This window comes from Patiria miniata, unplaced genomic scaffold (assembly GCF_015706575.1).
Source record: "Patiria miniata isolate m_02_andy unplaced genomic scaffold, ASM1570657v1 HiC_scaffold_16, whole genome shotgun sequence".
In the NCBI taxonomy this organism is placed as follows: Eukaryota; Metazoa; Echinodermata; class Asteroidea; order Valvatida; family Asterinidae; genus Patiria; species Patiria miniata.
This window is the reverse complement of record NW_024037054.1, coordinates 1,327,588-1,342,788: the sequence shown is the minus strand read 5'-3', so window position 1 is coordinate 1,342,788 and position 15,201 is coordinate 1,327,588. Positions and strand designations below refer to the sequence as shown.

General features: G+C 41.7%; 1 protein-coding gene across 2 annotated transcripts in view; it reads left to right on the top strand.

Annotated features, from left to right (window-relative positions):
• The window catches only part of LOC119722623 (vesicle-fusing ATPase-like), a 236,076-nt gene that overhangs the window by 70,239 nt on the left and 150,636 nt on the right, over positions 1-15,201 (top strand). For both annotated transcript variants that reach the window (XM_038192822.1, XM_038192821.1), the window contains exons 7-8: positions 5,746-5,803; positions 6,922-6,974. In XM_038192822.1, the coding sequence (XP_038048750.1) occupies positions 5,746-5,803; positions 6,922-6,974 (111 nt within the window). The remainder of the gene's footprint in view (positions 1-5,745; positions 5,804-6,921; positions 6,975-15,201) is intronic.

Sequence of the window (15,201 nt, the reverse complement as noted above, 5' to 3'; positions counted from 1 at the left end):
ATGATAAACATCTGGAATTCCCTTCCCTAAGCAGTAGTGGATGCCAAAACTGTAGCAACATTCAAGAAAAGACTGGATTCTCACTGGAAGGAGGAAAAGATAGGATATGGGGTCACAAAGGCTATGCCTAATTAATTTACCCATTAAACCGTAAGTGTAAGAGGCAGTGTGATCAGCCCGTGTGCACAATAGGCACAATAGACTGACTGAGCCCCATCATGTTCTCAGACATTTTCAGACCGGAGACCTCCCCAGAATTGGTGTCTCCTAACTCCGATTCTTTATTGAATTCAGTACATATAACAGTGTCTATATGTCCTATGTCATAATCATTACACGCGATGCCCCATAAAGGGGATTGCGTCTCAGTCAGCATGTTAAATGATCAATTTCCTTGGGCTGCCTTGTCCACCCACATTTGGGGGAGCGACAGGGCCCATCCGGGGTTTACGTGTCATGTTACGTGCCCCTGTGAAAGCACAATAGCATCTCGCATGACCCACTGCCTTGACGGTGCTAGTCTATACATAAGTAGATTGCTCTGCAGGTAAGGTGAGTGAAGTAGACTCCCCCCCCCCCCCCCCCCAGAAGTGTGGTTGGGGTCTACGAACGAATACTTAACTGTAGAGCATAGTGACCGTTTTAGCCAATTTTCGGCTAACTTTGACAGATTTTTTTGTTAAAAAAACAAGTTTGACAGAAAATTCCATGAGTATTCCGACTTGACGCTCGAGAAAAGAGTACGCTCATGAGGCACGCATGCCACGGGGTATTATGGATAGGACACCAGAGGGCGCTATTGTATAAAAGTCTTAACGGAAAATACCGGTACCTGCCGGTCTAGGGAATATGCATAAGTAGATTGCTCTACAGGTAAGTATTCATTCGTAGACCCCAACCACTCTTCTGTGGAGGGATTTTGATAAATGGGCTCTACATCAGGCCGGTTAAAATCACTTTACATAATTATACGCAAATCAGGATATCTTAACTTTAGTCTATCCAGAGTTATCATGATGTGTTCAATCAGTCCAGCTTAGTCCCATGACATTGATGGAATAAACAGTGCACAGACCACTAGCCCAGACACACTGCGGGGTAGACGATGGAGGCGGACAAGAAGCCATATACACCACGTTTACATTAGATCCCGCAAGGGGGATCCAAGGGGGACCCCATCCGGCAAGGAGGATAGAATCTGCACAACCACAAGTGTAAACGCGAGGTGGTTCAAGCCTTGAGCCGGATCGGATCGCCCTAGCTGAATCCCCCTTTCGGGAAGGATTGGACCCTGCAATTGCGGGATCTGATCCCCCGATGTTTGAGTGTAAACGCAATTGGTGGACCAGACCCAGCAATTTGACCCAGCCACATTCTGTCAGCTATCCTGTCAGCGTAGAAAAGTCCACAAAAAAATATTTTGTTTATGAGTCGCTGGCGAGGCCTGCGTGAATGTTTTAATGGTTCCCACGCGGTTCTGTGCACAGTACATATGCGCAGTTGGTACTCGGCCAGAGTCGACCGGTGTTTCGTCCACATGCATAAATTTGGAGACTGTAGTCACAGACCCATCGTTCGTTTGGTTACCCATTTGATGCCAAGACTATGTAGTGGGAATTTACCTATGATACCGGACCAACACTTTGTTGAACATTGGTCAGCACCTGTAACTGTGATGGATAACCTTGGCCTACAGGCCCCAGTGAGTCAGTTCCATGTTTTTTCTGAACTCTAAGTCACACTGGTATCCAAAGACGAAGCAACAGATAATTCCTGTGTTAAAACCTGAAAAAGCAAGTCAGCACTAAGGTTGCACTCCTCATCATCATTGCAGGAGATGTGCATCTAATCCTGGTCTTACCAACTGAAGTTTCCCTGCCTGATTTGCAATAAAGCAGCGAAATGGGGGCAAGAATGTCTCCGATGTGATCAATGCAACGATCGGTTTCATGTTGAATGCATGCAAATGGACAGAAACATTTACAAAATTCTTGAGGATCATCAATCTTATTCATGGATTTGCTGCAACTGTGGTCTGCCGAACTGGGACACTTCCATTTTTGAATTGCTTAGTACCTCCAACAGCTTTGAATCACTTTCTAGCCTGGACAGCAATTAAACCACAGACATTTCTAATTTAAGCAGTAGTGACCCAACCACCACCTCAACTCCCATCAGACAGACTATGCAACAGCCCATCAAGAAGCCACCTCGGCAAAAACACTTGAACATTTTGAACTTGAATTGTCAGAGTTTACGAGCTAAAATCCCAAACTTTCATGACCTTATCGATACTGAGGACCCGATGTAATCTCGGGTACAGAGTCCTGGCTAAACGCCTCTGGTGAAGTTTTTCCATCTAACTTAGCGTTTATCGCAAGGATAGATCTGACTCCTATGGTGGTGTATTTCTAGCAATTAGAAATACATTGGTTGCTCAGGAGGAAACAGAACTCCAAAGTGACTGCGAAGCGATATGGGCAAGTAGTCATGTGAAGGTGTATCCCCATGTAGTACATCGGAGCCTTTTATATAGATCACAACAAACGGACAATGCCTACATGAGACAACTGGAAAATAGTATTGAAAACAATCCCCAAACAGGTAGCCATATGGTTGCTTGGTGATTTTAACTTGCCTGATGTAGAGTGGACAACTAACACTTTAAAGCCTAGTGGCAGATATCCCGGACCAAGTAAAATCATGATAAACATCGCCATGGATAACAACCTGTTGCAAATTGTGGATCAACTAACCAGAGACAATAACATCTTGGATCTTTGTTTCACGAATTGTCCATCTTTCGTTAACAAAGTAAATGTTCAAGCTGGAATTAGTGACCATGATATTGTTGTAGGCGATGCCAGTATCAGAGCCAAATTTGTCAAAAGCCCCCGGAGGAAGGTTATCTCAACAACAAGGGAAATTATCCTGACATCGCAAATGAGATGAAATCCTTCAATGACCAGCATTTGCATGAAAGAGTTGCAGAAATGGACATTGATCATTTGTGGACATCTTTTAGAGATGCTTTACAAGCAGCAATGAACCAGAATATTCCATTTAAGTTGAGTTCATCTAGACTTAGTCAACCTTGGATCACTGGTGCAACTAAGAGAGAAATCCGCAAAAAGCAACGCCTTATAAGAAAGCTTGCAAAAGTAACAGCAGAGTACTCTGGGACCAGTTCAGGCTACTGAGACGTCGAACTGACTGAAAGATCCGGAAACAGTACAGAAGTTATGTAAATGATGTCATAGGAGCCAGTCTACAATCCAAAAATCCTTAGCCATTCTGGAATTTCATCAAGACCACGAGACAAGAAGTGTTTGGAATTTCTGCTTTGAATGTCCTCCCAGACTCAAAAAACTCGCAGGTACGCCTAATTGCAGATGACTGCATCTTGTACAAGGAAATAACTTGAAACAACGACTGTGTCGCCTTACAACAAGACATTAACTCACTGTGTGAATGGGAGAAATCTTGGCAAATGAGCTTCAATACTTCTAAATGTTCCACAATGCATATGCCGCATAAAAAAAACCCGATCACTCACCAATACACAATGGGAGGTGTCAATCTGCAGGAAGTGAGTCAACAATCATATCCTGGAGTGGAGTTGACAAAAGATTTCTCTTGGTCCAAACACATCAGCCAGGTTACTTCTGGAGCAAATAAGATTCTTGGCCTTCTGAAAAGAAACTTGTGATGCTGTGACGAAAGTTCTCTTTATTTGGAACGGGGCCCTTAACTACACAATCGCCATGAATTCGCTACCCATGACGTGTTCCCAAATGCGATCACATGTGTCGTCCTGTTTAAACTGATGTTGTGTTAGATTCGTGATTTGATTCTCTAAATATTTGCATATTCCCAGTAAATTTGAGAATTTGTTTAGAGTTAAATACTGCTAAATTCCTACCTCAATGGTATAAACAAGTACCCTGAAAAGTTACTTAAGTTCGTTTGGAAGTCTTGGTATACGTAACGTTACTGCGATGTTATTCTTGGACTAGTGTGGACAATGCGTGGATGAAGCTAGGTTACAACAAAAATTGGGGGACCAGCGTGAGTACAATATTAAGTAAATTATCAGTTCAGGTAATGAGATAGCAATGAAGAACGATAATCTTAATTCTGCAATGATCAGCACGCGAAATTGGCCACCTGCGCACACTCAATGACCTTCCTTCCGTTGTAAATGGGGGATTGGAGGGGGATCAGGATCAGGTGTAAACACGGCACAGTTTATTTGCAGTCAGGTTCGCTGTAGTTTTATTGCGACCGCAGGATGCGATGCCCCTTTGCCGGATCGAGTGTAAACGCAGTGTTACATTTCAGCTCATCTGGAACAGTGATATCAGGCAGGATACTCGCTGGGATGTTATCTCTTACAGAGAGAGCTACTCCACCTCCAAGTCTTTCAGATCTAGTCTTAGTGAAGAGATTAAAAACATTCACATCGAGACAATCGTTAGGCATGTTGACTTGTTGCCAGGTTTCGCTGACCAGTTATCAGACTAATTAAGCAGTATTTCCAGCTCATCAGATTTGTTCATGATTGATCGGGAATTTGTCAGAAAACAGCCCGACAGGAAGCTGGTTCTGGTGATTTCAGTGGCTGTGGGTGTTGTATGACATTATGATTGAGGACAGACCCACAAAAGGATAACAAAAGATCCTTTCAATTCCTCGAATGACGGTGCTTTTGTTCAAAACTGTCCTCGATCGTACGTTTACGTGCTTAGTCTATGGGAAAGTGTTAAAGTACAGGGACAACCGGAAAGCTCCTGTCAACTGTACTTTTGGAGGGATTGATATACAGATCGGTTGTCACGTGTCTGTGTGCCACATCAAGTGATGGTAGACGGTGGAGTTGAAGAAAACGGCCTTAATAAATGCCGGCTGGTGTTCCATTTCGTCCCAACACAACTCACATTGCTAACATCGCCCTCATGCTGAGTGGATCTATAAGCCGTTTAAATTGTCGGTTCTTGTAGGGCCTGGGTTTGGGTTAACGTCACCACAAATCAGTCATTGCACTTCTGTAGCAGCGTAGGTCACAAACCTGCTACACATACTTGTATTCACAAACACATCAGGGACGGTGTTCAGTTGCTTAATATCGAAGGGCATAACAGCAGGAAAACAACCCAAAGAATTGCAGATTGTTGCATGATGCTTATTTAAATCACTGTGGCAATCAAGGACTGATTGATGCTTTCAATGGGCATTGAGTGACTGACGACGACTATTGAATGTTATATGCTCATGGTCAAGGCATGTACAATCCACATACACACACAATCCATGGATGTAAAAAGGTTCATTAAAACACTCAAACAGGTAAAATGTTAAAATACACTCACGACACATCAGATGTTACGCATATATACAAACGGGAATAGAAGAACAAACTTAATGACGTTTGTAGACGACGATTTAAAACGATATTTAACACTAAAATGGAGCTCAAAAATGGCAGCAGATAAACAGCGCCCTCGATGTCTCTTGTCTCCAAGGGAGTTGCCCAGCCATCGCAAGCTACAGCATGCTTAACAAAATCAGAACTATTATTTCTATACATGTACAATTACATCTGCCCAAACTTATTTTCAGAAGATAAACATTGTTCATGTAGGTGATCATTTTGTTGAGATCTATGTACGTGCAATATGCATTTATTACTACAAATCTCATACTTGTCATTGTTAAATGGAATCATTTCCATTATTTTTTTTTTAGCTCGTTTTCAAACTGGAAGGGAAAAAGCTACTTGGTCTTGTTGTCAAAGAAATGGAAGGTGAGTGTCTATGTTCCTGTTTCTCTTGTATTTGAAATGTTGGATGAACATGTTGAAGTATACATGTAGTCGACGTTCAGTGGTGTTTCTACATATAAAGACCTAGGCTTGAGAAGTATCAGATTCGAAAAGTTCATGGTGTAATTCTTTGCGGTGGCCATGTGACCACATTGGAACCCTTTGAGGAAGTGCACGAGTTAAAGCCTGATTGCTACCTACCCTAACTCAAATTTCCCTTGTCCCTTTTCCACGAATTTCAGGTTTTTTTTACTAATTAGACCACAAGCAACAAATATAACCCAATTGAGACGGTAAAATTTTGCCTCTAAAGGGGGGCTGTGCCATTAGGGAGACAGTTATGTGTCTCCCTAAAAGCCGGTGTCTTCCTATTGTCGAAAAAAAAACCGATAAGGTGTCTCCCTAATGGTACATTTTTGATGGTACATTTTTGATTGATTGATTGATTTGATTGATACATTTAGTAATATAATAATTCACCTTGGATTGGACATTTGGGAGACATTCCCGTAGACTTACGCACACAATTTTTCAAACTTAAATGTGCCCTAACCCAATATTCTCTTGTCCTTTTTCCATGAATTTTGTGATGTTTACTAATTAGACCAAGAGTCAACAAATATAACCTAATTGCGACATTAAAATGTTGCCTCTAAAGGGGGGCTGTGACATTAGGGAGACATGAAAATGTCTCCCTAATGACCGATGTCTCCCATTGTGCGAAGAAATTACGACAACGTGTCTCCTTAATGGCACATTTTAGTGGAATAATACAAGTTTTTATATAATGCTTTACAAAGAGTAAAGCACTTAAAACAAAAAATAACAGAAAGAGAAACAGAAACAATATGATTACGATTGGACTTGGAACAAGAATGTCTTAAGGAGACATTGAATACAGGCAGAGAGACCGCCTCTCTCATGCAACTTGATTATATAAGATTCGCAGGAAACAGGATACATGATGAATGTAAGTACATTTTTTCTCTGCTTTCTGTCCCTGAGCGCATTTTCCCATTTTGATTTTTTCTAATGCTTAAGACCACATTGTTTGAGACATGATTTAATCAATTATAATAATCTTCTTTTTTTCCCTGAAGCTTGTGATATCTCCATGCTTAAAGGAGGAAGATCATCATCCCAACGAACCAAGGTAAATCTTTCATCTTCATTTGCCAATTAAATGTGAAAGGAGGCTATCAATGAAACTAACAGTTCCTGAATTTGCAAAGTTCTAACTTCAAATGGTAATTGTGGTACATGCACAGCATTGTAAAGAAGATGTTTTTACCAGATGATCAGTTATGCATTCGTAACTCTGCAGGGACGATATTGGCAGTCCAGAGTTCTTATCTGCTGCTCTAAGAAAAAAGAAGGGGAGTCATTCAATTAGATATTTATATCTGGGAATCAAGGAACATGTTTCCTATTCTTCAGGGATGCCCATGCTGATCAATAAGTTTGTGGCACCCATCAATGAAGATGTGCAGCTGTCATTGAATGTCATGTTAAATGGGATTCCTAAAATAGTCACAACCCTCACAGATCTGTGCTGCAGACAGTCAAACGCTGTCTAAGATACATCACAGTGACTGAATGGTTTATGGTTAATAAGGCGAGCCCTCAAATTAGAATCCCTCCCCAGACCGTTCGGGGTTGAGCCCGCCCAGTATGTTGAAGGGATTGGGACCTTGCATAGTACCGATCGGCCTGGATTAACTCCGCAAGGCTTCTGCACCATGCTCTGGCTCATCACAAAGGAACCAATTTGTGACGCGCTAATCCTCCAGTAGGCAACAATGACTGTGAGCTTCAAAGAAGTTGCTGTTGGTAATCCCGCATGCCATTGCCTTTGTGCACTAATAAGACGTTTACTGTACTTTAATAATTGTGAACCTGATGGCTTTTTTTTTTACCAATGAAGTCCGAAAGATGCACCCTCCATTGAAAGTAAAGAAATGACTCGTTGTTTAACTGTTGCTGTCCCGCAATTGAACTGGTCCAGTCGCAGTTGTTGTGGGTCCGAAAACTGGGTATGGCGTTGTACACGAGCCCGGCCATATTTCGGACACAAATGTTTTCGAAACCCGGCCCATTTGCGAATATTTAATACAAGTCATTTTAATCAGTGCCAGACTTCATTTCAAAAAGTCACTTTGGAATACTGTACTATTAAACATTAACTGATGAATAAAGATTGCATGAAACCTGAACATAAATTAAACACAGACAATCAGTTAACTTCACTTTTAACACAACATGGCATTTATTACAATAATCTGGCTTCTTTGTTTGAACATGTTAATCTCTCGATTTAATAGCTAACTTGCTGGTCTCCCCTTCAAGTCTTTCCTCGCTCTTTTGCAGCCATCGTTGGTGTGCCAGGCGGGATGAAAGAAAGTCTTTGTGAGCGCAGCAAATCGAGATCGCCATAATCGTCTCATGCACAAACTTTTAGAATGTCCCCAGCATCGAAAACAAAAACCAAATGGTTCTTTTCAGAACCACACAATTTCACAAAACAGATAGATCAAGCATCTGAATCTGATCGATGATTGAATAAATAAAACGATTCATGCCCTCTCCCTTCATTCCCATTCATTCCCACCCTTCAACCCTTATTTGGGAATAGGTCATTGGGGATAAATGAAGAAATACACTCAAACAAATAATTTAATCAAGAAATGCGCTCAAATACATGTATATTTTTCATAGACAAACAACTTAAGTTTTGTTTGTAATCAGGGCTGGCGAAACATACATGTACTTACCTGAACCCGGCATTAGGAATCAACTGTACACGCTCTTAAAACATCCTAATACATGCAAGAAAGCGTTGCTTCTAACTTTCATATCAAACTTAAATGTTTATGATTATATTGAGCATTATTTTAAGTTATCCCGTTTCTAAACATCCCTATGCTGCGTGTGGTGTACGACGCTAGCTGAAATGGATTTCATCACTGCTCCCTTCTCGTTGTGAATGTGAAATTGAAGGGCCCAAGCCGATTACCAGTCACCAGTCCGTTTCGCTTTATGTGAAGGCAATACATACGTACGCGTTTGAAGTCTGAATAACCAACAAAAATGAAATGTAAGCATCTAGGAAGTGTAATTCTTCAAACTATATTTCACAAGTTGGCCATCTTTTTCATGTGTTTCTTTAAAGACAAGGACAAGTGTCAGAGTATGTGTATGTGTAAGCCTATTGAAGAAATGCAGATGCAGGCAAAAAGTTGGAAAACACATTCGAGCGTTTTTTGGTTTCTGAAGCCCTGCAAAAGAAAAAAAATCGACATCTTTCTTAAAATTCTTAAGTGAATTAAAACGTAAATTAATAAATCCGGCCAACCTTTAAGTCTTACTTTCCACTCCATAGTTTATTACGCCCATAGATATAGAATAAAAAATCTAGATCGGCAGCGCGTCCACACGCGCCCATTCACAGTGCGATAAATCTCCGCCATTTTTGTTGTCTCTTGTGGACGCGCAACAAATTAACGTAAAGTAATGGAGCTAAAATGTATCTTTCCTCCAGCACGTGACCTAGCTCAACGCGCGCGAACCTAGAAATGCGCACCGAGTATTTACGCACTGCAATCATGCACGCTAACACATTGGCGTGCCTCTTTTCATTTCGGCTACGGGATAATCAGTTTATTTTCTGCAAAGTTAACCTGTTTTAAGACAACCAATTTTGCTAAGTAGGCCCTAGTCATAATCATAAGCATCCATGTTCAAGAGATACTGATTGAAATAAACAAGAGTAGACTGGGGTTTCAACATTATGGGAACGATGTTATCTTATTTATTCTCTTGTGTATAATTATTAGCATTGAAGGTCTCAAGTAACAGAAAATGAACTCGCAATGTGCGCGTAAACAGCGTTGCGTTCGTCATGTCTAGCGCGCAATTTGTATCTATCCTCCAGCACGTGACCCTCCAGGCAAGGCCGTGCGTATGCACGCGCTGCCGATCTAGTCTTTTTATTCTATATCTATGATTACGCCCAGCGGGCCGCATAATCCTCCAACAATGGCCAGACTTCAATCTATGTTGCCTATTGTTCAAACCCTCAGTCACCAGTTTGGACGGATTGGGGCGTCACGCTTCCGTAACCGGGTGGCTTCTGGCTTCGTACCGATTGGGGTGAAAGAATTTAGCATACCGGACCCGGTATCCGAACGGTCTGTTATCTGAGGGCTCGCCTAAGCTAGAACCTGACAAAGGGCAAGTGCTAGTTGATAACCAGTGTTGTTGATTATATTTTATCCTCATCGGCAAGACTCATCTTGTATTATTGTCCCTAGTAATACATTTTGCACCACCCTTTGAAAAAAATGGTTCATTCCTTTATTCATAAAAATGGAAATTAAAATTTTATTGACAGTATAAATCCATCATGAAACCACGAAAGCATGTCTTTTGTTCTTGGTTTCATTTAGCACACAAATATTTTCACTGCAGCTTCAGTTACACGAACATGTACTTTCATACATGTCATGGGGAGTCAGGTTGGTGAAGTGGTACTTTCCTCGCCTTCCACCGCTGTGACCCGGGTTCGAATCCCGCCCCGGGCCAATATGTGGATTGGGTTTTCAGTCCCTACCTGATTGCGTGGGTTTTCCTCAGAGTATTCCTCTGGGCTTTTCCTCCTACCTCTAAAACTGTAATTTCTTCTCATTGTCTTCTCTCTACAGGTTTCTTCAGGCTTCCGGGCTACAGTGCTTAAGGCACTTTTGAGGGACCCTTGGTTTCATTACCAGAAAGAAATAAAATAAATAAATAAATAAATAAAATACAAAATAAATATGCTAAAATTACATGGAACTCTACCTACATGTAGTTTAATAACTGGAGAATATAAAAACTCCTATTTAGTCTCTTTCCTCTACACAGGAAACAACTTTTAGAATTCCTTTGGCAATGACTCTTGTTACTATGGAAGCCATCATGGGCATCGGCCCGCGGCCAGTTATAGCTCTTGTATTAATCAAACTCAAATGTGACCAAAGCATATCAAAATCAGGAATAAGTTGCAAATTGACTTTCTGAGATTTGCATATGGTAGGAAAGACAATTTCATAAGCTTTCCAATGATACCTATTAAAAGCCTGTAGCTTCTTCGGTTTTAAAGTTATGATCCCTTAACGATGACCAGTCAAGGATTGTTTACTAAATCCACATTTCAAGAAAAACGTCCTTGAAATAAACAACTGTAATGTAGTGGACAAAACAGACGTCCCAACAAACAGCCATGGCAACCACAAACTTCCGTTAATCCTATTGTTATGAAATTTGGCACAGGGGTAGGACATTAGCAGAACATATCTCTAAAAAAAAATGAAAATATGAAACTTACAAATATTGTAATAATAATGGACCCAACACCAGCTTTCTTTGAAATCAACTGATGACATTGGTTTATTATTCTTTCAAAACACGTTACAGAATCATGCGGTAGAATTTAACTTGTTTGTGGAAATGATTCTACATTCAGAAAATAAAAACTGAAATATAAGAAAAATATGAAATTTATGAAATATATACATGTTGTTAACAATGCATCGAGATGAAATGATGGCAGACTTTGTGGAACTAAACCAATATGAGAAAAATATGCTTTAACAAATATGAAATGAAACTCATTGGCATATACTTGTTTAGTAGCTTTGTGAAAATCTATAGTTAAGATAGTAATAAAAGAAATTATTCATATGAAATGGAAAAAAAAATATATAAAATACATAACATGCACCTAACTTTTGTCTTTTGCCCGGTAGAAGAAAACACAAGTCTGAATAATTAAAATAACTTGTGAAATAAAATAACGCATAACTTACGCAAGAAAATCTGAAATAAACCTCGCATTAACCCGTGGAATACACTAACCATAAGCACAGAATTTTCGGCTACAGTAAGCAGGGATTTTCGCTAACGGTAAGCAGAGCCATGAATTTGGGTTTATGAGATTTAGTCGACTTTCATACGTATCAGCATGGGGAACAAGCCCTGATCTGAAGGGTACACAACCCCTGATCTGAAGGGTACACAACCCCTGATCTGAAGGGTACACAACAGCAACTTCCTATCAGGCCAGAGCACTGGGAATTTTGCGGTTTCAAGCAAAGATTCCCACTGCAAATTCATGGTGACCTCATTCAGCCTTTTCCGCCTCACTCCTGGCCTCTGCTCAGACAGTAAAGGCGATTGGGTTGGGCTGCGCTGCGGAACGGAGAGAGGTAACATTCACCTGTGAAGCCTTCACTAATTGTCATGGCGGACATTTTCCCCTGACAGTTGACTACCCACCACTCGTATCTAGTGGCAGGTTGGTGAGGCCCTGTGTGAGCATCATTCAAGTTCCATTAACATACTTGAGATGCTGGTAGTCTCGGAGAAACTCCTATGTTATTTTCTAAAATCGGTGATGTGCCAGATGATCCTGGTTCGATGTGACATTGACACGGTTGTGGCTTACATCGACGACCAGCGCAGCCTGCTCAACTGTGTACTCTCTCACGGTATTTGCGCCACAGTTTCCTGCTTTTGACTATCCACCTCCCAAACAAGGAGAACGCCGCTTCTAACGTCCTCCTTAGGGGTGGTGGATCCTCTCGACAGTGGTAGCTGCTAAGCAAATAACCATGTCAATCCGCTTGTTCATGGATTAGTCACAGATTTCTGGTCTACTGCGCAAGGGTTCCTGACCCCTGCACTTGGCAGACGAATACACTCATGATGGAGACGGATGGGCTGCTTGTAGTTTCTCATCCCTCGGGTACTGAATCAACTGGAGCAGAAGGATGGCAAGGCCCTCCTCTTTACTCCCTGTTGGTCCCATTGATTAGTTTCCCAGGGCTATAACCATTCCCTTGGTTCACCAGCCAGTTTTACTTCCGAGGATTTCAATATTCTGTTCTGGCGCAGCTGCTTGGATTTCCTTCACCCAGCTGATGTGCTTGGTGCTGTCATGTAATCCCTGTTCACTTCAGACCTTTCTCAAACAAGCTAAGGCTTTTTACAGCCTGCACTTGAGGGACTTCTAACATGACAGTAGATTACTTTATGTTAGACAGTCGTACTAACATGTCAGTTAATTAAGGGGATGTTTGTTTTAACACCCCTGAAGTGAGGGACCTCTTCAACGCCTTTCTTATAAAAAAAAATATAAAAAAATGTTAATCGAGATCTTTAAACAGGTAGTTCCTGGAACCAGGTGACGATTTCACATCAGTTTCAATTGTCCCTAAAGTTGCCTTTTTGTTAGCAGTTGTTACTTCTAGATGTACATGTAGTAAAGAACTGTTTTCTGTAAAATAGAGACGGACCACATCTGGTGTGGACCGAGTGTGCCCGTCCGATTCCTACAGAAGGATTTTGAACTAAGACTGTCGGAGTCCTCTTGCCTCCAAATATCTGTGTTCCAGGCATCAAATTATTCTTGTCCGTTCCAGATAGAGAATTTTGGTGCCAATCATGACTTTGACGTCGTACATTAGCTGCACAGGGACGCTTTGAATTGGTCACTTGCAGTTGCATGTACATGCATTTGTCGAGACAACCCTGCCATCACCACGACCCAACCATACCTGCAGGCTTTTCATGACAAGATTGCCTGAAGGTTGGTTATGGTCATCCATGGAACTACGGACGTAATAATAATAACAATAAAACGGTTCTTATATAGAGCATTACACAATGTCTCAATGCGCTTTACAGCACAAAATAATTAAATGTTAAATAGGTATGTCTTAAGTGCAATTTTGAACTCTGTTTCAGTTCTTGCAGTCTTAATGTGTTGTGGGAGAGAGTTCCAGAGTGTAGCGGACGAGTGTGTGAAGGACCGATGTCCATACGTGTTGGTGTGAATGGCGGGAGTCTTCAGCAACAGTGCTGAGTCAGAGCGCAGGGTGTGCGGTGGTTGATAGGGTTCAATGAGGTCACGAAGGTATGATGGTGACGAACCGTCGATGCATTTATATAAGTAAAGAGTAGAGTTTTAAAGATGATGCGCTTACTGACAGGTAACCAGTGGAGATCTCGAAGTATTGGGGTTATGTGTCGTCGTGATGGTAAACGGGTAACAAGTCTGGCGGCAGAGTTCTGAATTCGTTGAAGTTTTGCGATTTGGGAATCTGGAATACAGTGAAGGAGACTGTTGCAGAAGTCGAGTCAACAGGAGACGAATGTGAGAACTAGTCTTTCCGTAGTTTGTTAGTCTAGAACTCTTCGAAGTTGTCCTATCTTGTGAAGAGCTAGAGATGATGAGCGGCATATGTTGTTAACTTGGCTTTGCATTTTGAGGTTTGTTGTTACAATGGTTCCTAGGTCACGGGCGCTAGTGACAGTTCTGCTGCAGGAGTCACTGACGCAGATACTGTGGATTGGGGAATGGCGTCTAAATTGCGAAGTGATGTGAATGACTTCAGTTTTGTTGTCGTTCAGTTTCAGTTTATTGGCAGTGGACCATGACTTTATATTTGAGAGGCATGACTCCAATCTCTGAATAACGTCGGGTCGCTGTTCTTCTGTCATAGTGACATAAAGCTGAACGTCATCAGCATGGCACCATGCAGCTAAGGTCATGCGAAGCAATGAGATCTTCCAGTGGGGATGTTTACATAGTGAAGCACAGTGGGCCGGTCAAAGACAGACCCTTGAGGTACGCCGGTGTTGACATGATGGGAGGGTGATGAGAAGTTGTTGATGAGTACGGATTGCTGACGATCTGCAAAATATGATGCAAACCAATCCAGGGCAGAGTCGGTGATGCCATAGCGATGATATAAGCAATGGAGCATGATCTTGTGGTCAATCGTATCAAATGCTGCTGAATAATCGAGGAGTACCAGAATTGCCTCATGTCCCTCATCAGCAGCAAGGAGAAGGTCGTTGCCCAGGAAGACGCGTAGAGGAGAGCTGTCTCCACACTACGGTATTTTCGGTAGGCTGATTGCATTTTACCAGCGAGATTGTGAGTAGCCAGATGGGATTGTATCTGCGAAGCTGCTGCACGCTCGATGGTTTTGCCAAGGAACGTCAGATTAGCAATTGGTCTGTAGTTCTCAGTTTATCCGGATCGAGATTCGGTTTCTTGATTAATGGGGTAATGTTGGCAAACTAGAGTGCACTGGGGAAACAACCATTTTTGAAGCTCAGATTGATGATGTTGGATATAGTTGAAGTGAGCTCATCCACACAGCGTTTTAGCAGCCAGGTGGGTACAGGATCAAGATTACATGATTTAGATTGGGAGCCCATTATGAGTCTCTCTGAATCTTCAGATAAGGCCACAAGATGGTCAAGTGATGCACTATGATGAGGATAAAGCTCTGGTGTTATATCTGGGACTGAGTTGTCAAGTTCATCTCTCAGGG